The 20,554-nt window shown below is 46.4% G+C and overlaps 11 protein-coding genes across 11 annotated transcripts; 9 read left to right on the top strand and 2 right to left on the bottom strand.

Moving 5' to 3' along the window:
- Positions 1 to 101: 101 nt before the first annotated feature.
- Positions 102 to 1,278, top strand: GLAREA_00644 (PLC-like phosphodiesterase; the record flags this gene model as incomplete). The annotated part of the gene is made up of 5 exons (XM_008085402.1): positions 102 to 150; positions 213 to 394; positions 448 to 627; positions 684 to 788; positions 838 to 1,278. 5 exons carry the CDS (start codon positions 102 to 104, stop codon positions 1,276 to 1,278), a joined length of 957 nt encoding a protein of 318 aa, XP_008083593.1.
- Positions 1,279 to 1,830: 552 nt separating this feature from the next.
- Positions 1,831 to 3,066, top strand: GLAREA_00645 (uncharacterized protein; the record flags this gene model as incomplete). Its single annotated transcript, XM_008085403.1, has 1 exon — positions 1,831 to 3,066. One exon carries the CDS (start codon positions 1,831 to 1,833, stop codon positions 3,064 to 3,066), a length of 1,236 nt encoding a protein of 411 aa, XP_008083594.1.
- Positions 3,067 to 3,108: 42 nt separating this feature from the next.
- Positions 3,109 to 3,594, top strand: GLAREA_00646 (uncharacterized protein; the record flags this gene model as incomplete). The annotated part of the gene is made up of 1 exon (XM_008085404.1): positions 3,109 to 3,594. The coding sequence occupies one exon, from the start codon at positions 3,109 to 3,111 to the stop codon at positions 3,592 to 3,594; it is 486 nt and encodes a 161-aa protein (XP_008083595.1).
- Positions 3,595 to 4,224: 630 nt separating this feature from the next.
- On the top strand, positions 4,225 to 5,976 carry GLAREA_00647 (SET; the record flags this gene model as incomplete). Its single annotated transcript, XM_008085405.1, has 5 exons — positions 4,225 to 4,506; positions 4,551 to 4,730; positions 4,786 to 5,570; positions 5,707 to 5,827; positions 5,857 to 5,976. The coding sequence occupies 5 exons, from the start codon at positions 4,225 to 4,227 to the stop codon at positions 5,974 to 5,976; spliced, it is 1,488 nt and encodes a 495-aa protein (XP_008083596.1).
- A 2,393-nt stretch (positions 5,977 to 8,369) lies between these two features.
- On the top strand, positions 8,370 to 10,811 carry GLAREA_00648 (uncharacterized protein; the record flags this gene model as incomplete). Its single annotated transcript, XM_008085406.1, has 4 exons — positions 8,370 to 8,526; positions 8,578 to 9,178; positions 9,224 to 9,581; positions 9,630 to 10,811. 4 exons carry the CDS (start codon positions 8,370 to 8,372, stop codon positions 10,809 to 10,811), a joined length of 2,298 nt encoding a protein of 765 aa, XP_008083597.1.
- A 644-nt stretch (positions 10,812 to 11,455) lies between these two features.
- Positions 11,456 to 11,901, top strand: GLAREA_00649 (uncharacterized protein; the record flags this gene model as incomplete). Its single annotated transcript, XM_008085407.1, has 3 exons — positions 11,456 to 11,498; positions 11,553 to 11,728; positions 11,794 to 11,901. 3 exons carry the CDS (start codon positions 11,456 to 11,458, stop codon positions 11,899 to 11,901), a joined length of 327 nt encoding a protein of 108 aa, XP_008083598.1.
- A 266-nt stretch (positions 11,902 to 12,167) lies between these two features.
- GLAREA_00650 (P-loop containing nucleoside triphosphate hydrolase) lies at positions 12,168 to 13,572 on the bottom strand (the record flags this gene model as incomplete). The annotated part of the gene is made up of 4 exons (XM_008085408.1): positions 12,168 to 12,197; positions 12,242 to 13,358; positions 13,409 to 13,418; positions 13,479 to 13,572. The coding sequence occupies 4 exons, from the start codon at positions 13,570 to 13,572 to the stop codon at positions 12,168 to 12,170; spliced, it is 1,251 nt and encodes a 416-aa protein (XP_008083599.1).
- A 1,395-nt stretch (positions 13,573 to 14,967) lies between these two features.
- Positions 14,968 to 15,192, top strand: GLAREA_00651 (uncharacterized protein; the record flags this gene model as incomplete). The annotated part of the gene is made up of 2 exons (XM_008085409.1): positions 14,968 to 15,093; positions 15,145 to 15,192. The coding sequence occupies 2 exons, from the start codon at positions 14,968 to 14,970 to the stop codon at positions 15,190 to 15,192; spliced, it is 174 nt and encodes a 57-aa protein (XP_008083600.1).
- Positions 15,193 to 16,141: 949 nt separating this feature from the next.
- GLAREA_00652 (60S ribosomal protein L22) lies at positions 16,142 to 16,816 on the top strand (the record flags this gene model as incomplete). The annotated part of the gene is made up of 4 exons (XM_008085410.1): positions 16,142 to 16,156; positions 16,290 to 16,319; positions 16,406 to 16,602; positions 16,690 to 16,816. The coding sequence occupies 4 exons, from the start codon at positions 16,142 to 16,144 to the stop codon at positions 16,814 to 16,816; spliced, it is 369 nt and encodes a 122-aa protein (XP_008083601.1).
- Positions 16,817 to 17,238: 422 nt separating this feature from the next.
- On the bottom strand, positions 17,239 to 18,389 carry GLAREA_00653 (Nucleotide-diphospho-sugar transferase; the record flags this gene model as incomplete). Its single annotated transcript, XM_008085411.1, has 5 exons — positions 17,239 to 17,707; positions 17,766 to 17,852; positions 17,906 to 18,077; positions 18,175 to 18,297; positions 18,350 to 18,389. 5 exons carry the CDS (start codon positions 18,387 to 18,389, stop codon positions 17,239 to 17,241), a joined length of 891 nt encoding a protein of 296 aa, XP_008083602.1.
- A 652-nt stretch (positions 18,390 to 19,041) lies between these two features.
- Positions 19,042 to 20,137, top strand: GLAREA_00654 (Mitochondrial carrier; the record flags this gene model as incomplete). The annotated part of the gene is made up of 2 exons (XM_008085412.1): positions 19,042 to 19,177; positions 19,269 to 20,137. The coding sequence occupies 2 exons, from the start codon at positions 19,042 to 19,044 to the stop codon at positions 20,135 to 20,137; spliced, it is 1,005 nt and encodes a 334-aa protein (XP_008083603.1).
- Positions 20,138 to 20,554: the final 417 nt, after the last annotated feature.

Genomic DNA, 20,554 nt, shown 5'->3' on the forward strand with positions numbered 1-20,554 from the left:
TTGATCATTAATAAGCTTGAAAATAACCAGGCAATTGACTGAATTTACTCGCCCTTTCTGGCCCGAATCGCGCTTTTCTTCTGCCCAACACTTGTCAAAAAATGGACGAGTCTAGCTGTCTACTGGCTGAGAAAATGGTGTCTCCTACGGGTAAGTCACTCATCGCACCGTCCTGTACGAAATGTACATTCGTCTCAATTAATATTTCCCAGATTTTACGGGGGCAAAGCGATCGGCGAAAGGTAAAAAGCCGCAGGCAATTGCCCATCGCGGATACAAAGCTGCACACCCCGAGAATACAATGGGCGCGTTCGTAGGAGCCGTTGAGGTCGGAGCTCACGCCATAGAAACGGACGTGCATCTATCTAAAGATGGTGTCGTAGTACTATCTCATGTAAAAGTTATCAACGAGACCCTAGCATAAGCAAGGACTAACCTTTATGATAGGATCCTACCCTCAAAAGGTGTTTTGGCGTCGACAAAAAAATCTGTGATTGTGACTGGAATTATCTCAAGACATTGAAAACGGTGCAAGAGCCTCAAGAAACTATGCCACGTCTTAGAGATTTGTTAAAATATCTAGCTAAACCCGGGTTGGAGCACATCTGGGTTCTATTAGATATTAAGGTACGTGTCTCAATTTTGATCTGTCTTCTTACAAGTGAATTAACAAATGAGTGAAGCTTGACGATGATCCCGAAACACTCTTCAAACTTCTGGCTTCTACAATCGCAGACGTCACGCCCTCCAAGCCATGGAATCAACGATTGGTTCTCGGATGTTGGCTAGTAAGTCAGCTCTTAACCCAAATATACTTCACTAGCTGATTGTAAAAAGGCCAAGCTGCTTCCCTTGTGCTTCAGATATCTACCTGGATTTCCTATAACACATATCGGCGTTAGCATAGAATATGCGAGACAGTTTTTCAACGTCAAAGGCGTCAGCTTTAATATGTTGCAGCAAGTCATGGTTGGGCCGTTTGGTAATGCCATGCGCAAGAAAATTAAGAAGGACAATCGTTCTTTGTTCCTCTGGACTGTTAACGAGGTGGAGGTTATGAAGTGGAGTATCCGAAAAGAGGTCGATGGAGTTATCACAGATGATCCTAAGAAGTATCTCGAGGTTTGCGACACTTATGAGGGGGCCCCTATACATTTCTCGGCGGCTACTTGGGCGAAGATCATCCTTATGAATATTCTGTCGAGGGTTTTCTTGATCGTCATCTATTGGCGTGACTTTAAGCTAAAGGTCAAGAAAAATAAACCTATAGAGGCTTAACAGCATGAAAATAAATCCCAAAATAATTGGGAACACAAAGAACCCGCTGCAAATTCAAATTTGGTTTCGACGAGCGGAAACGGATTCACCATAGTGGGATACGATATTCGCTGTCATGGCCAATGAGCTTTGATTCCTGTGGTTCTGCTTTTGCCATTCACATGCTCTTTTGACTCTTTAATCTATTCCTGCATCTCCCTTACAAAAATATGCTAATTCATGTTTAGACTATCTATAATGTGTGAATCTAGGACGACATTTTTTGATCTACCAATCTCACGGGAATCCGTCTCTTCATCTTTACCCTACCAAGACAACCAACGAAAATCCAAGCCTCTGAACATCTCAGAACTTCTCTTCAGGAAAGAGCACAATTGCTATCGACAATCTCGAGTGCGGTTGAATTCAAGGAATGTGTCACGAAGTTGGCCAACTTCAGCATAACATTACGATTGACGCAGACGCCTGCTGCGGCGCACTCTACATCACCCTACTCTATGTTCCGCTCGATCTACAGGCCCTCAGTCCTCATGAAATAAAACCCAAACCGAAATGACAAGCTCGCCACCCAAGCCTGAAAGCGAAACGCGCAAGATCGTTGACTTTCTCAGAAGTGGGACTCGAAAGGTGAAAGAGGCAACAACGTCATGGAAACGAACAAGTGATGAAGCTCCACAGAGAGTTAGTGTGTTATCGAAGGAAAGTGGGAGTAGGTACTCCGAGAAGATTGATTATATGCGCGAAAGATCTCTCGACAATGAGTTAGGGAAAGGCGAGTTCGATGCTGATCAGATTTGGGATACTCGTGTCAGAAGATTTTCCAAAGCATCTGATATTGATAGGAATTTGAATCCTGATGGGAAAGAAGCCTTGGAATTGGCCGAAGATTACAGAAATCTTATTGGGAAGTATCCTTTCGAAATTGAAATGGAAATCGAGCATGAGAAAAGAGTGAAGGAGTTAATGAACAAGGCAGAAATTGCGAGAAAGGCACGAGAGATTGAAGAGGCCCGAGCTATCGAGGAAGCGGTACTAGAGAGAAAAAGAAGACAATGGAGGGAGAGGCAAGAAGTCATTGACAGGGCTAGGAGAATTCAAGAGGAACAAAAGGATACTCGGGCAGCCATAGCAAAGAGCAAGAGAGAGAGGGAACAAGCTGCCTTCAGACAGGAATCGATCAAGATGGCGGAAGCGAGGAAAAGAGAGTCAAATGTTAGCGGGAAGACGACCTGGTCCACAATAATGAGCTCCGGCAATAGCCCAAAACTTGGGCAAACAAATATGGACGCCACGACGAGGAGAGTCAACATGATGGCCTCGCGCCAACCCACCACTGCACCTACTTTCGGCTCACTTGATAGTGGGCCCGGGCCCCCAAAGCGATCGTTTAACACTTCAACAACGCAGCCATCAAGCCACAGACGAAACAAAATCAACGAGTCTCTCAGGAATACTCCTGCGCTCTCAAGTCATCAAGAGCGTCACGATTTAGCAGCCCGTCTAACTGTAGAAAAGCTCAATAATTTACATCGAAACTATGCCAGTGAGAGTGATCGACCGCCTACATCTGTGGATGTCTCTGAAGAATTACTTTCTCCACCAAATCTTCCGCAACATGAATGTAGAATCGAAGCGCCACTATCTGAGGAGGGTCGGCCGTTCAAATCAAGAACCTGGCCAAAGAATACGAGTGCTTCGTTGAATCACGGCAGCAGGAGAAAAGAGCTTCCTAACATTTATATGGTCAACGGCAGATGGGTCAGACAGAAAAAAGCGGAAACACAATAATTAGATGCAAGTGATAGGAATGAATCAACAGTTAGTGTTAATATGCCTTCGACATATCAAGCTTTGAGACAAGGCGACCCTACCTATCGTCAAGATATTGGACATTTTGCCCACTCTGCTGGAGCACCTCCCTTGAACGCCCAATTTAAGAACCAGTACAACTCTACTGATGACGTGCTTCATAGACAGCAAACAGCAAATAATATGGGTTCGGCTTTTCAAAGGCCTATCCCAGCGAAGTGGACATCAACTCCCCAGGACAGACCACCCTTGTTTTCCGACTCACCAATTCGTCAAAACACTGATAGCTCGACATCATTTCAACAAGCTCCGCCACGGTATCCTCAGCGCAGTATGACCACACCAATTAATATCCCAATCTCAAAGAAGTTTGATAATCATGCTTCTGGGGATTTTGAGACTTACAATCATGGGAGTTCTCCCTTACGATCAACTCAATCATCAGGACTGCAAGACGGAGCACCTCCTATCCCAGAAAGGAGTCTGAGGCGTCGACAACCTCGTTAATAATTGAGATACTGCAAGTATGAGGGAGGATTTGGCAGGAGCTGGCTACGGTGTTAGCTCATTTATACGAGGTAGTGGAGGATGACGGTTGTTTTATCGGGTTCCTTCGGATTTTTAGTATGGCAAATCTGTAATACCAATTATCCCCCGCTGATCTCCAGAAGAAGCAAAAATTTAGTTAATTTTAAGTAGTATCTAACCCACCTGACAAAAAGGCTTGTCATTTTTGATGGAATGCGAAGTGACTTTGTGGCAGTTGTAAAACGACCTGAAAAGTTATAAGCGAGGGGCAATTTCACAGATCTATTTTGAACATCTTGTATATTTATGTTGGCGGTAGTTCGGTACTTTCAAGTTCACTTGAGAACTCACTCATCTGTATTCTCTATGCAAGAAGGAGAAAGGGGATCCTCGCCGAAAATCGAAAAACTTGTACCTCCGTACATAGGATTGAGCATTTTTTTGATCACGTGGATGATCAGAGTATCGTGGGATCCACTTTCAACATCTCGAATCTCGTACCATTCCCATCTACACTTCTCAAACCAAAGTCTGCGCGGCATTTATATCAACTACATCAAACGAGTCCCCACTACCGAAGCTTTCTAGTTATTGGTCTTTGATCCAGCTATGCATTGCACGACTCTTCCGCTTTCCGCCCTCGAGCCCTGGTCTAGACTTAACGACGTGACATATCTGGATTGCCAGACCCGAAAGTTTGAAGACGCGAGAGGCAAGGGTTTAGCGACGCTCAAGAAATTGAGCTCCCAGAATATTTCCGAACGTCCTACTTTACTGATCATCCCACATGATCTTGTGTTGTCGGCAGAGGCTGTGGAGGAGTTCGCCAAAGTTGATCAACATTTGAAAGAATTACTTACTGCTGCGGGTGGCCAGGCAAGTCTAAAAACCGTGAATATTGAAATCGTAATGAGAAGATTTCTAACTGTGTGCAGGGACTAAGAAGGGACATCATGCTATTTCTCTTGATGCAGATAACGTGCCATCCGGATGGACAGTGCGTAGGTGTGAGAAACCCATGGACTGAATATGTCAAATTTCTTCCAATACACATTCCAGTCCCGACTATGTGGTCTGAAGAAGAGTCTATGATGCTTACAGGCACGAGTTTACAGGTATGGAGATATGCCTTTCCACCTGGCTTCCGTACATACTAAATCCTTTGTTTAGCCAGCTCTTGTTGCAAAAAAGAGTGCTTTACTCCTTGAATTCGAAGAACTTCAAGACCGCACATCCAGTATTGCATGGTGCAGAAAGTTCTGGTGGGAGAATCATGCTTTGACGCTCGAGGATTGGACACTTGTTGACGCCTGGTTTCGATCAAGATCACTGGAACTTCCGAAATCTGGCGAGGCAATGGTCCCCTGCTTGGACATGGCGAATCATTCTGTCGCCGCCAATACCTATTACGAGCAATTTTCATCCGACAATAGCGTTACTCTGCTGCTGAATCCAGATGTAGATGTTGAAGCTGGCTCGGAACTGACTATAAGTTATGGGTACGCCAAGAGCAACGCGGAGATGCTTTTTAGCTATGGTTTCATAGATGAGAGTGATAAAACAGCTCAAACTCTTGTTCTACCGCTCGAAACAATATCTGAGGATCCTCTTGCGAAAGCAAAAGTTATCGCTTTCAAAGGCCAGCCTGTTGTTCGGATTACTGCTAAGCAGGACGATATTACATGGGAGAGTAAATTCCTATACTTCATGATTCTTAACGAAGAAGATGGCCTAGAGTTCAAAGTTTTACAAGACGTAGACGGCTCACGGAGTCTAAGGGTTTTCTGGTGTGGAAAGGACGTAACTGACGTGACGGACACGTTCCAGTCTCTGATCAAAAGTCATGAGCTAGAGGATATCTTTACACTCCGGGTCCTTACACTGTTGGATGATCGAGTCCGACAGCAAATTGAGCACCTCGACGACACCGTCACGGCCGTACGAGAACTTTCAAGGTATGTAGAAACTTTGTGGTTTGCATTTGATTGCCTGTGGTTTTCGAGAATTTCAAGCACCACTAGTGTTCAATGCAAAAGCATGATCTGTGAGTGGAATACCATTGATCTTTGACTGACCCTTCATATCGAATAGTGTTGTTGAGATCGATCCAAATGTGGAGAAGAATGCCCTGAAACTTCGAGCGAGTGAAGCGTTGATCCTGCAAAAGGCTGCCGATAACCTTCAATTACAAGCAAGTTATTCCAGGGCCGGTGTGATTAGTATTGCTAACAGTTCCTGTAGAAGAAGGAGCTGCTTCGTAGCGAAGTTGTAATTGGATATTTGGGTAGCAACATTGATGATGACGAAACCGATCAGCACGAAACGAATGACAACAAACAGATTGAAGACGACTTCAGTTAAGGCTGCGAATCATTGCGGTGAACCAAGACACTAGTGCAGTTTATCGCTGAGGTCTATTCAGAGTTCTGGTCAGCTTGGCAACGTAAGTGGAGAAGTATCTGGAGAATTCCCGTCACAAGGTGTACAGGCAAGATATATAGGTACTCGTACGATTAATACACCTCGACGGCGCAATCCGGGCCAGTAATGCAGAACTGATAGAGACGGTCTTACGGAAAGATGTCATAACATCGCCAGTTCTCATTCTATCATAGGTAAACCGCAGCTTCTAATTGCTGGTTGTGAATAGAAGTCAAAAGTCATGACCACACCAGATACGACCCTGCACACTTGCCAAGCGTGCATACACTATTGCGTACCCTGGATGCTTTTAGACACCAGCGATATAACGATTGGACATAGAGAACTTGTTTGCAAGGATTTTGTATGACACCGGGCTCAAAGCTGCATTTGTCGACTGTGATGAGAAACATTGGGCTTTTCCTCAACGGTTCGCTCCTTCCCCGCAATCTGAAGTGCATGGAGCTAATCGCTGGCAACGGCAGACGCTGATACGCAACCACTTTCTCTGTGTTACGGGTGGTTGATCCTGTTTTTCTAGAAGTCAGAGGTTCCGTCCCGGGTAGTAGTCTACGGGAAAAGTCGTGTAGAATAATGTACTTCGAAGTATGCTACCACGGCTACGCAGCATGCTCTTCCACCAACCATAATCAGTCAGCCTCTCCAACTGGCCTGGGTCTGGGCAACTCGACTGGGGAAACACAGATTTCTGTCTGACGTTTACGGAAAAGAAATTTTTGCGGTTCACAAGTGAACTATGAAGCAGTCTCGTCGGGATCATTATTATTCGTATCCAAGTTGGGCCATGACGGCTCACATGATATCGGTAGATTCGGGACGAGCCCTTATTCTGCCTAAACTGCTCATCGTCAAACTGCTACTTATTCGACGCATCCAAATTGATTTCTCGGGATCTGTAATTGCAATATGGACACAAAATGCCGCCGCAGGAAATATGAGGGATTATATCCCTTGACACAAGAAGTTGTTGATTGTTCGTCAGTGAGGGCCGATTGAGAAGTGGTTTCTGTATCTGGACAGACGAGACACCTTTGTCATCCCGACCCAGCACCGATTTGCGCATCGCTGGCGCCCCGCGTTGGCACTAAGACTCGGAAAACGTGTGGGGTCAGAATAGTACGGGCTCGAGACGGGTGCTCGCCGAAGCAGTTTCCCCAGCGAGCATGGCCTACCACCAAAGCCGCTGCGTTGGGAGTGTTCCAGTTCCAGTCTAGAGTACGTGTGCTGGTGCTGGTGGCGCGCTGGAGGGCTCGATGAAGGTGGATCTGCAGCAGTCGTCGAGCAATCGAGGTGCAAGAGGGGAAGGATAGCTCTGTCTACGATGGCGATGTCACCACGGCAGAAGCAAAAGCAAGAGCAAGAGCAAGAGCGCCGACTCCTAATTGAACGATCTCCGCCATATGCACGGAAACAGACAGCAATAGAGTAGGTGCGATTCAACATGCGATTGGACCAGTCAGCGTGCTTACAATTGTTTTCGCAACCGCATCGCATGTTGGGACAGCTTTTGTGCTACTGATGCGGGGGGTGGGCTCTTCCTGGGGAACTACAGGGGGGACACCGCACGCCTACAGGGGAGGACTACAGGGCTCAAGGGCCTACTGACTAGCAAAACAGGCTGCGGAGCCACTTCAGCAGCCACCCAAGAGGCACGTTGATCCACCTGGGCACCCTCCACGCCCCAATTCCGTCGCCTGAGGAAATAATCCCCATCCGAGCCCTGGTTCTCCCCACATAGAAGCAACTCTCCTTCCTCACGCCCACCGTTTCCCTTCGACACCACATTATCAACACCTTTCGAAAATCAATGAACACCATCGAGTACACGTCAAAGCCTCAGAACTGCATTCGCGTTGAAAGAAGCGTCGACCGTCCTATGCATGAGGACCTCATGAGATTCTGTCCACACTCCCTTTGAGAAGCATCACTAGCCGAGGCATACGAGCAGCTGCAACATCCCAAGTACGAATCCCCAAACGATTGCGATCATGCCTGGAATACTGCCCATGAAGGTGATCAAGGTGGGATCGAGTGCGCAGAGCAGGATCGCGCAGGCTTGCGATAGGTGTCGCAGTAAGAAAATAAGATGCGACGGCATTCGACCGTGCTGTTCACAATGTTCAAACGTCGGGTTCGAATGCAAGACGAGCGACAAGCTTAGTCGCCGGGCCTTTCCCAGAGGATACACAGAATCGTTAGAAGAGCGAGTAAGGAGCTTAGAGGCGGAGGTCAGGGAACTAAAAGACTTGTTGGACGAAAAGGATGAAAAGATCGACATGTTGTCGAAAATGCACTCGAATCGGCGGCCATCAATGTCGTCTGGGAGCGCAACTCCGCTAGCTGACAGTCGGAAAGAATTATCTCCGCCAAAGGATGACCTGTTTCGAGTACAGGCGTCGCCGTTGTTACTAGGAGGAGATAATTCGGATTCATACTTCATGGGTGCTTCGAGCGGACGAGCGTTTGTTGGTAAATACTGTCTTAACACTCTCTTGCGGCAATGACTGACGACGCACGTAGACACTTTCAAGCGACGCATACAGGAAAGCGGCAAATCACTTACTGGTTTCAACACTGAAGCCTTCCTTAACATTCAAGGCGATACCAGATCACTATCCCGAACATCAACACCAAAGACATCCACCACGCCACCACGGATGTTCTCTGATCGATGTGTCAATGTGTATTTCCAAGAATGGGCACCATTATTCCCCGTCTTACACAAGCCAACATTCCTTCGCGTGTACGAGGAGTATATGTCCCATGCAGAGAGCTTGGACGACCCCCACAAGTTGGCTCAGCTTCATTTGGTATTCGGTATCGCTGGCTTGTCTAGCGAATCACCTGATCGGGAACAAATTGCGTTGAGCGAGTATCAATGGCGCACCTCTCTTGAGGTCGTATTAATGGATAACTCCTTGGCCACATTGCAGTGCCTCATTCTCTCGCTGCTCTATTGTATAACTAAGGCCGACTACAGCCGGTTACAACACTACAAGGGCATCGCTGTGGGGCTTTCGCACCGACTTGGCCTACATCAGAGCCAGAAACGTTTCTCATTTGGTGCTCTCACTATCGAAACACGCAAGAAGGTATTTTGGACTTTGTATATCATCGATTGGTAAGCTTCATCCTGCAGCTCAAATATCCTTGCTGACTGATATAGCTTCTCTGCTGCTCTACTTGGACTGCCAAAACTTTTGAAAGAGGATGACATTCATTGCGAATATCCTTCTGACACTGATGATGAATATGTTACCGAGAAGGGATTCCAACCTACTCTTCCCGGGGAGTACACCAAAATTTCTAGCGCTCTGGCCTTGATCCGCGTTTCTCGTATTTTGTCGAAAGTTTTGGATCAAAACTACCCTGCAGCTACAGTACACGAACTATCACTTCAGTCTCTCCTGGCTCTAGATGCCGAGCTCAATGCGTGGTCAGAACATTTACCAACTCATTTGAAACTCACTTTTGTCCAAGATAAGCCATCAACAGATGTCACTGGCAGTCGCTCCGCAATTTTGGTAAATTAATATATGCAACATTTGACGAAATCAGGCTAACTTGAATAGTCACTCGCTTACTATTATATTCGGACCTTAATCCATCGACCTGCTGTTGGTTCTAGCCTTGGCAACAAATCATCGTCTTCTGTCCTGGCAGTCGCCGATTCAAGCAAGCACATTATTCAGATTGTGCAGCTCCTCGAGGAAAGGAGCATGTCGTTTTCGTTCTGCTTGAATAAGAACGAGATGCTCACTCTATGTGGTCTGAGCCTTCTCTATCAAGGGCTTGATTTGAAGCAGGAAGGAAAACTAATGCAAGACGGCCAACGTCTCGTGACAATTGTAGTCCGGTATCTGGAGAAAGCAGATGCACCGAGGGCGGCAGACTTTAGAAGACTGGCATCATCCATGATAGACCTTCGGTCGATGTCACCTCCAGTCCGGAGCCCATCATCATCAATGGCGGCGCCCAAAAGTGTGAAGTCAGTGGCATCACCATCGGTACCAAAACAACAAATTCGGCCACAGATCACCATGCGTCACACATCTGCGAGCATATCCGAAACGGATCTCCTTTCACAGCAGGAGAAACTCCGTCGTGCCACCGTGCCAAACCTCAATATGTATCGCTCAGATCATCATTCGCCTCACGCCCGCTCATCGATCGATTCTACGAGGTCGGACTCGTCTCTATCGAAACGTGAATATCGTATTCCTCAGATGCCGACGATTCTTAAACCCCGTCCAAACCCCGTTGTAAAGAGCGAAAGGCCCCCAAACTTAGATTATCTGTCGCTGAGCAATACACCTGCATCCTCACATCCACCTTCACCTCATGCTACACGTCAGCACGCTCCGATATTCAATCAATATAAACAGACTACTGCTTCACCAAGTGAGTGGGAGGTGCTCCTCGGATCACTTGACGGCGGTCAAACCAACCTCTACGATGCTATATATGGAGGACCGGCATTGAGTTTGACAGATAGCAGTATCTCACAGTCTAATTATGGTGACTGGAGCCCCGAATCGGGAGCATGGGACCTTTTAAGCAATGGGTATGGAGGTACCGGGGATATAGATTTTTCTGCGGCAGGAAGTGGCGTTGCGAGGAGTGTTCTGAGCGAAGAGTCGATGAGCAGCGCTGAAGAATTGGCAGATTATGTCAATGCCAGTCAAGGGTTGATGGGAATGCAACCCAGAGAATCGTATTTACTGGAAGGTTTAGATGGGTCATTGGGTTTATAGTTTAATTGAACCAAGGCTACGGAACTTTCAGGTGTTCCGGCGATTATCCCAGTATCGGTGGGATTTGATGAGGAGGGAAATGGCGTAGAAAGGCGTCAATTGTTAAATAAGATTTGATAGCTTTCGAGGGAGGTCATTAGCAAATAAGGGAGACTTGAATATATGATGATTATGATATTGTATTGTATATGTTCCATTCGAAACTTTTTAGGTTACTGGTTAAAACAGTTTCGCATCCGCAACTATATTCAATTAACTTTGTATAGCCACATCCTAAAAGAAAGCTCTGTCTTGACTCTCGAGTCCTATCGCCTAACCTCCCAAAGATAATGAAAAGCGACCAGTTCCAAGAACTCATAAAATACAAGGAGAACCTCAAAATGATTGTACACTTATGGATTATCTCTCATTATATTAACAGACAATGAAAAGCTCAACCAAGAATAACAATCCTCGGCATCAATTCTCCATAGAAACGGTCAAATGATATCGTCAATGTACCTGACGTCATTCTATCCACCTATCAGATCAATTACCCCAGATTCTCCAGGACAACCTCACTCTCTTGACCTTAAGCAACACGCGGTTTCAATTGATTGAATCAACTACTCACTTCAAGTCGAATTATCTGAATAGCACTCAAGATGCCGAATTTCCTACCAAACCACCGTCTCCTCGCGAGAGCGTGTACGTCTCCTCTGACACTTTGCCTTCTCATAAGCAGATGCTGATTTACAATAGTCCAACGCACACCCCAAACCACACGTCCTCTCGCAACCACACCCGCCCTCGGCAAATGGACGGGCAGACCAGCAGAGGAACACGTAGCGCGCGAGCAGGATTCGAATAATGTGCAGATTGACGCTGTGAAGGAGGGGAAGCAGGAGAGGGCGAAGGGGTCGAGTGGGAATACTAGAGTGAGTTTTGTCTTTGTTTTTGGAATGCGGAGAGGGTTGGGGATAAGGAACTGATGGCGGTATAGGCTGCGAATGAGGGGAGTGGTGGCGAGAATAAGAAGGCTAAGGAGGACTTTCCGGAGGCGCCTGATACTATTGGGATGCAGGATGAGAGGGGTGGGAAGGGGCGGTAGAGGGTGAAGATGAGTGAAGAGTGTGTATGAGTAGAGGAAGTGAGGGAAAATTGTATGTGATACGAGCTCGGATTCAGTGTGTATAGCATACGTAGCATAAATCTTGGCGTTTTGTCGGATTTCCTTCTCATGATGTGTTTAGAGGATGAATATTTGGCTCTGAGTGATGGATTCATCTGTATTTCCCGGAACGCCTTTGCTATGCAGAATAAACCAGACGCCTTACCATCCTACCTCCTTTGCCAGAAATATTCTGTTGAATCCGTTTAAGCTCTACCGATTTTAAACGACAAGACCTGATATGATTAGCATTGGGAGTTATAAGCACGAGGTCACTTACATCGTTCTTCCCAACCCCGACTAGATCATCTTCAGCAACTCTGACACCTCCCGCACCTTCAACATAAGCCAATGGCGCATCTCCCATAACCTTTCTCGCCACCTCCGCTACAGTCGTTCCTCTTTTTACCAACACACAGTCCCTGAAGACTTCATTACCGGTGTTACCGCTTGTGAAACTACTGACGTTCCGCACTGGGAAGACAGGTACAAGTCCTAATAACTCGGCAGCGCGAGATAACACCTGAACAACTCCCGTAGACCCAAAGCGATATAGTACCATGTCTTTCAGATTCTCGATTCGAGTTTTGAGCTTTTCATCAAGTTCTTTTAGACCACCACCAGTCGGGTCACCATCTGCAATCAAGTCTTCTCTTGTATCGACAAATTCGCTTCCTTCTGTGTATTTTATAAATCCCTGTTTCGCAAGTTTCCTTAAAAATACCTCTGATATGGCTGAACATAGCACAATTGACTTTGGATCCTGCATCTTCGCAATCTTACTGATATTCTTGTCCGCATCTGCGTGGTCGATTTTATTTAGGGCTATGACAGTTGGGAATTTCTCGTCGGTAAAGGCGTTGACCACTTTTTCTACTGTCTCATTCGACCAATGCTCTAACGGTTCTTTCAAAGCCATTTTGTCCAGAGTTCGAGCAATGACTGAAGAAGTTGATCCGTAACCGGAGAATTGACCTTGCAGCGTTTCCACTGCAGTCGCTTTCACAGCAATATGCCTCCGTTTGATGGATCCCCATTTCTGCATGAGATTTCCCAATATCCACTGGACGATTTCTGACCGTAACCATACGATATCCTGCGAAGGATCATATCCTCTCGTCGCTTTCCCTTCCGCATCCGTTGTACCTGAAACATCAACAACATGCACGAGAGCGTCTGCATGTCGCAAGTCGTCCAGAAATTTATTCCCTAACCCTTTTCCTTCGTGCGCCCCGGGAACTAATCCGGCGACATCGAGGAGTTCGATAGGGACGGACCTACGGCCACCGACACATGCGCCATAGTTGGGTTTACATCGTTCGGTGAGGTTGAAACGTTGGCAGGCGCATTCGATTTGAAGGTATCCTATTGCGCGTTGAGGATCGATCGTCGTGAACCTATGGATCTCAATCAGAAGATGTCAATGTTGTAAAGCGACCTTGCTTACGGGAAGTTGCCTACAGTCCATGTCAATTTGTTGAATGTCAACAGAGGGGTAGCTGTGAGGGGTTATCTACCAACTTTGGACGTCGCATCGGTCAGGCTGTTGAGCGTCGTGCTTTTCCCCGATGAGGGTTTGCCGACTAGGCCTATTAAAGGCTCTCGTGGCATGGTGAGTGCTCTACAAAGGTGGTTGCTGCTTCATCGAAATGGTGTTGTCGCATCGCGAAATTTTATCGATAACATAGTTGCAGGCTAGGCGGGGAAGATCTGCCGGCAGACTGCAATCGGGAATATTGGAAGTAGCATAACCTTATTCTGTCACTTGGTTAAGTGAATACATTTGACTTTCTTTGATGACCGATTCTGTTCAATGGATTAATCCATAAGGTCAAGTTCAATTGGGCATGAGATTCATTTCTTGATTTTCTCCTATCACGTGTAGTCTGTGCCAGGCTGCGGTCACCTCGAACAATCGAGTCAACACTCACTCCACCTTCGATACAACAAAACATCAACCCACCATCTGTATTCTTCCGCCTGGCTTTTCGTGGATCATGCGGCAACACCGATATCATTTGAGAACTTCTGGATCCAGGAACCAAATCGAAACCAACTTTCCCCAATGTACAATATCACACATGGTCACCCATGTACCGCTGTATGATGCTTGCGAGTACGACGTCAGCCTCCAGGAAAATATCTTGGTGGAGTTCCATGAAGGCTGAAGCTCTTATGGCTGTGAACGGCTACGAACACCATCCATAGATAATTCTCTCGGGAGTCGGATCGTACCCTTGAAATAGCCCTATCGTTTCATGGCCGGAACAGTCGGCAGAATATCAGGAGGTTATACATTGCCAAGAGAGTCAAGAATGGCCACAATCCAGCAGCAATTGTAGGTGTCTAGATACGAAGTAGAGAGTCAGGCAACAAACTACAATACAGTCGAGTGATATTGGCCACTCGAGCGACTGTAATGCAGGACGAGAACCGGTGCAGACTGCATTCGCGTTGCTGCGGTTGAATTGATTCACACGCAAGAGATGGACAAAGATCACCTCGATCCATGGCGTGGATAGTTTGCGCAGGTTGTGATGGTCCAGTTCAACATGAAATCGGACGGGAATATCTACACATCAGCCACAGCATGAGCCACAATAGCATACGAAGTACGATGATTTAGAGCATGGCAATTCATCTCAACGAATCAGAGACCTGAGACCATTCAGATTGTGCCCAGTATTTAAACTTGGCAAGCCTTGCATTGGTATTGAACTTGGTCTGTGGCGTGGTCACCATGGAAGCACCAGTCAAGCTTGGATTTGGCTTGGACGCTTGCATGACGTAGCAAAATCCCGGTGCGGCCCTGGTGCTTGTGACGAAGCATAATTTTACATTCCCGGAGCTCTAGATGATTATAAGAGGCCTCTCCCGTAGCTTCCGTTATTTTTGATTCACGAACAAAGAACACCATATTCTACAAAGCCATCGCTCATCGCTAAATCAACTACCAAACTTCTATTACCATCTCACCAGTAGAATCAACCTTCCACCACTATCAAAATGCCTTTCACAGCTTCAGATATCTGCAAGATCATTCTTGCCATCTTCCTCCCACCAGTCGGTGTCTTCTTGGAGAGAGGATGTGGTGCTGATCTCTGTATCAACATTCTGTTGACCATCCTTGGTGTAAGTGCTTGTCCATAGGGATGTCTTGATTCTGTGCTAATTTTCCTACAGTACATTCCTGGTATCATCCACGCCCTCTACATCATTCTGAAGTATTAGAGAATCAATCGTGAGTTACACTTCTCAACCCTTTCCAAATACCTGGGTTGTCTTTCCGCAAGAGCATGCATTGGCCCAGATGAGGGGTACAACCATGCAGCTCAAAACCGGAGGAAAACCACGTCACCACCGGAATCAAAGGCTAACTCACGTCAGATCGTACGACATTACATCTTTCACCGCAACACAAACATGATACCACGATTTGTATAGCCTTATAAGCTTTCTAGTCAACCACGAACTTCGGCGTTTCGAGCGCATCCTTCATACTTTCTGGCGCGGCATTTCCGGATAGCTGCGCTGCCAGCTGTTTAAACCTCTAATGGCTATTGGGTTTGCACGTTTAGGTGTTCCTGTTCTCGAGCTGCATGGAGAAGCGGACTGGACATTAGGCAGCGCGACTTTATTTCCTTTGTTTTGGGTCGTACGTCTGCGGACTGCGAGAATTGAAGGTTTCGGAAGGCGGACACTGTATAGATAATTTAATGTCCAATAATTCTTGATACCCATATAAATTCTTCTGAACTGTGTTCAATTCCGTGCTTCACATACTTTAACCAATTGCATCGAGACCTCATCATCATTTCCTTTGAGCTGCAGTAGAAGTCATCTATGGTACGGTGCCAGAGATGTTTGATTTGGGATAGCAGCTATATATCATACCCGGTAATACAACAACCATCTACATCATCACGAGCTTCATGGAAAGGTTTTCTTTACCTACCTAAACCATCAATATCTTCCAGAAATTCGTATAGAGCCGGGAGACAGATAGTCACGTGTTGGACATTTCCGGGTCGAAGCGAGCTCGTAAATCTTGGCGCCCACAACGCCTAAAATTTCCTTGACCTCCCGCATCCATTTCCACCTCAAGCAAAAAGTTCAACCCACCACCCTCAATTCAAACCACCCGGCGCAGGATCATTACCTCTTTGCGACCTATTTAAAAATGGCACCAACAACAGTATGTACACCAACATGAAATACAACGGCTTTGCTGTTGGCTCGCCTTTCCCAGCGTTGAAGAGAAGAAATTGTCTTCACTGCGCTGGGGAGGTTGTAGCGTGATACAGTAGGCTAAGATATATTTTGTGTAGAAAGGAAAGTCTGCAAAGACTACCAAGAAGGTAAGAGATACTCCTCCTCAGTTCGATTTGCCAATTTCCCCTGGCGCATGCTCTTCGTGGAACCTGGTGTTAACCTCTTCTATCAGTTCATCATCAACGCTTCCCAGCCAGCTTCCGACAAGATCTTCGACGTTTCCGCATTCGAGAAGTTCCTCCAGGACAAGATCAAGGTCGATGGCCGTGTCGGTAACCTTGGCGAGGCCGTAAAGATCTCCCAGGTCGGTGACGGAAAGATCGAGGTTATTGCACACATCGATTTCTCCGGTCGTTACCTCAAGTACTTGTATGTCTACCCCTAAACTCCAGACCACTGGAATATATGGACAATTGTCACGGGTGAAAGGCAGAGGCTGATAAGACGGTGATGCAGGACCAAGAAGTTCCTCAAGAAGCAGCAACTCCGTGACTGGCTCCGTGTCGTCTCTACCTCAAAGGGCGTCTACGAGCTCCGATTCTTCAACGTTGTTAACGACGATGCTGAGGAGGATGATGAGTAAATTATCAATCTTGGAAATTGATTGGTGGTGGGTGATGTGGTGGAAGGAAAGGTCATGTCGTATCGTAGCTCACATCTTTAATGATAAGCGGAGCTTCGTGCCTTACCGTCCCCTAAAAGAGTCTTCCTGTGTCTTTGATCTGTGACCATAACTGTGGATTTATCAGACCAAATAATGCGACAAAGTTCAAGTGCTTAAGAATGATTTTAACATAAAAATGTAGCCCGGTGATGGCGCTCTAAGTTAGGTTCAATTAGGTTGAAATGATTCTCGCCAATCCTAACTTCAGTGTTTACGTTTGTTTTATTTCTAAAATCCAGTAACCAAAACCTCTCACTCTGGAGCTGACATCTAAGAATACGTATCGTACTCTTCCTCTCATTCCCAGACCTTCCCTGTGGCAGCCATCAACTCATATAACATCAATATCCATCAGCAACAATTCCATTTTCTTTCTCCTTGGTCAACCTCTCATCATTAACATTCCACCACCAAGCATGTGTTGGATCACTCTTCCCTTTCTGGTCTCCTTCCTCGTCCCAAGGCTTCGGCGCAAGTATGTAGTGTATATTCTTCACCTTGTCATCTTGCCAAATCGGACTATGCACTCCTTCCCACCTCAACGTTTTCAAAGCATTGTAAATGTAAGGCAATGGAACCCAACAGCTTCTGAACAGGTCGCTTAGCAGCGACTGATCGGCGAAATCCATATCGATTGCCGCGCCTGATTCCATGTGGTCAAGGATCAGATTGTAAACTGCCGAAGATGGATTTACGACTTGTAAGCCGCCGTTCATGAAACCGAGAGGCCCAACTGAAGGGTCGGCAGAGGTGTGTTGCGCAACATCTGGTGTTGAGTGCTGGGACGTAAAAGCACAGTTTTCTGGAATCCTATTCAACGTTTAGGACTTGTTCATAAAATCAGTCCCTGCGCGGTCGTAACACTTACCAATCCTTAGGATAATGTGGCTTCTTGAGCGGATTACACACACAAGCATGTCCCGCAGCAAACACCTTCTTTCCTTTCCCCCCAACTCTGGCCCGTCAAGTTCCATCTCCATCAATTCGTCCATATTTTGCAATACCAACATATCGCTATCCAGCTGCACGACTCTGTCATATTCGGTCAATGAGAAGGGCGTGAGCTTCGTCCAGCAGTCGTAGAATCGTGGGTCAGCGCTGTAGTCTTTTCCTTTGGTGGGAAGGAGGTATTCGACGCGTTGTGCGGGTATTGAACGGGCTTTTAGGACTGCGTGTCCTTCTGTAGACTTGGTTAGTCGATATCATGGTAAGATAATGCGGTTCAGGAAGAGAATAATTGCGCGCGAAGAAAACATGCCCAGCTTAATAGAACATACCTTCAGGGAATGCATCTGTATATAATGCGACAAGCGGATACTTGGATTTCTGCTTCTTCAGCGAGTAGTCCAGTGTCAAAAGACCAGAGAGGTATTTGGTGTTGGTAATAAGCGTTGTCCAGACTTCGGAAACATTAGCAGGTATTCGGTACTTCGAAAAGCTCGATCATATTACCTTTCCTGGACTCTGTGACTCTAGGTTTGCCTTCAGTCATTTTGAACAAAGTTGGATGGGTTATGCGATTCAAATCGAAGTCAAGAAGCAAGAATGCGACAAGTGAATAATGTTGGCGAGGAGAAGGACCGCGGCACGTAAGAAGATGTGTTCTGGAATGTCGTGATCATTAACAGGAGAAAGCCATCAAATTTTGACCTTTAGTTAAGAAGAATTCCCGAAAAGTTTTGATGGCAAATCTACAATTTATTGAAGTATATTAAACCTCATATATTGTCTTCAAAAAGACACATAAAACGCCTCTACATCCAGACTTTCAAGCACGTTGCCAAAGGGTCGCATCGCGATAACCCCACTATGCTTACACTTTTCGGTGGAGGGGTATTAGTTTCAGTGTAATCTGCAGGGTTATGTGACCCCTGTACGAGTCTATCGAGATTGTCGATGCGCCGCGCCGCGCCGACTGCTTACCAGTCCATGTACATCATCAGTACCTCTGTTCCATGGAGATAATTTCTTAATTCCTCGATCTCCTTTCTTCTTCGTGTGTATTTTTGTTTCGCTTGATCTGGGATTGTGCGCGGTGATTAGGAATGGGTTGATCTGAAGATTCTGGCTTTCTGATCTGCTGTGCTCGTTGATAAGACGTTCTGTTCGCGATTTAGGGGTACTTCAGAGGATACCTGGGATATATGTCTACGACTACGAGGAATGACCATGGGGTCATTGGGGATGTAAAGTCTTCGGCTGTTATGGAAAAGAAGGTTGAGAGTGGGAACTACAAAGGGTTCGTTGCTGGAGTGTTCTCAGGTGTTGCGAAGTTGAGTGGTAGGTCACTTTCATCCCAAGAGTTCTTAGCACAATTGGAATTCTTTCTGCTACATACCAAAGCACTCAAGCTAATTCGCATCTCCTCTAGTCGGCCACCCCTTCGACACAATAAAAGTCCGTCTCCAAACCTCCACATCGGCGCAATTCAGCGGGCCCCTCCAATGTCTCCTCCAAACCGTCCGAAACGAGTCCATAACCGGTCTCTACAAAGGCGCGACACCACCTCTCGTAGGCTGGATGTTTATGGATAGCATAATGCTCGGCTCCTTGACATTCTACCGCAAGTTCCTCCATGAGAACGTCTTCTCCACTTCTCACCTCTCCGCGTCCCCCTCGTCCTACGCCCGAAGAGAGAAGCCCGTTGAAGTGAGTAAGCTGCCGACAGTCGGGCACGCAATGGCGGGCGTAATGGCAGGGGCGACAGTGAGCTTCATCGCAGCGCCGGTAGAACACATTAAAGCAAGGTTGCAGATTCAGTATAGTAATGTGAAGAGTGAACGGTTATACAAAGGACCTGTTGATGCTTTCTCCAAGATATATCGGGCTCATGGTTTACCGGGTATATACCATGGACTATCGGCCACATTGCTTTTCAGATCATTCTTCTTCTTCTGGTGGGGGAGTTACGACGTCTTCACTAGACTATTAACAAACCACACTGCGCTCAGTACCCCGGCCATAAATTTCTGGGCTGGAGGATTAAGTGCCCAGGTTTTCTGGTGTACTTCGTATCCAAGTGATGTTGTTAAACAGAGGATAATGACAGATCCGCTAGGAGGCGGCTTAAATGACGGAGTCAAGAAGTTCGGGAGTTGGAAAGATGCTGCGAGAACTGTGTATAGAGAAGCGGGCTGGAAAGGGTACTGGCGAGGCTTCGTACCTTGTTTCCTGAGAGCTTTTCCTGCGAATGCTGTTGCGCTTGTGGCTTTTGAGGGAGTCATGAGGAGTCTACCTTGAGATGGGATTGAACAAGTTTTGGCCGCGTTATGGCTTTTGACTACTACGATATGGCGAATTAGATGGAAGGCTTAAAGATAGATTCGAGGTACCGATGGTTGCATTTTGGCATGCTACATGGCGTTTTGGGGGGAGGGACATACCCAACTTGCTTGCGGATATTGTTAGTAGTGTTAATAAAGCTGTTTGTTTGTAACAAAAATGTAGATTAAAGTAGACACCTCTCAGATCATGTTGTTCCGTTATCCATTGAAGCAGCGGTGCCTTCTCCCGTTTTATTTGGATGTAGTGCAACTCACTCCATTTAGCGTTAACAGATTTTAGAGGTCATCAATTATGTGAAGCGAGCCAAGGGTATCATGATTTTATATTCCTACAACAAGATAACCGTCAAAGCCTCGAATATAGCTTGTCCAA

This window comes from Glarea lozoyensis (genome assembly GCF_000409485.1).
Source record: "Glarea lozoyensis ATCC 20868 chromosome Unknown GLAREA3, whole genome shotgun sequence".
Lineage (NCBI taxonomy): Eukaryota > Fungi > Ascomycota > Leotiomycetes > Helotiales > Helotiaceae > Glarea > Glarea lozoyensis.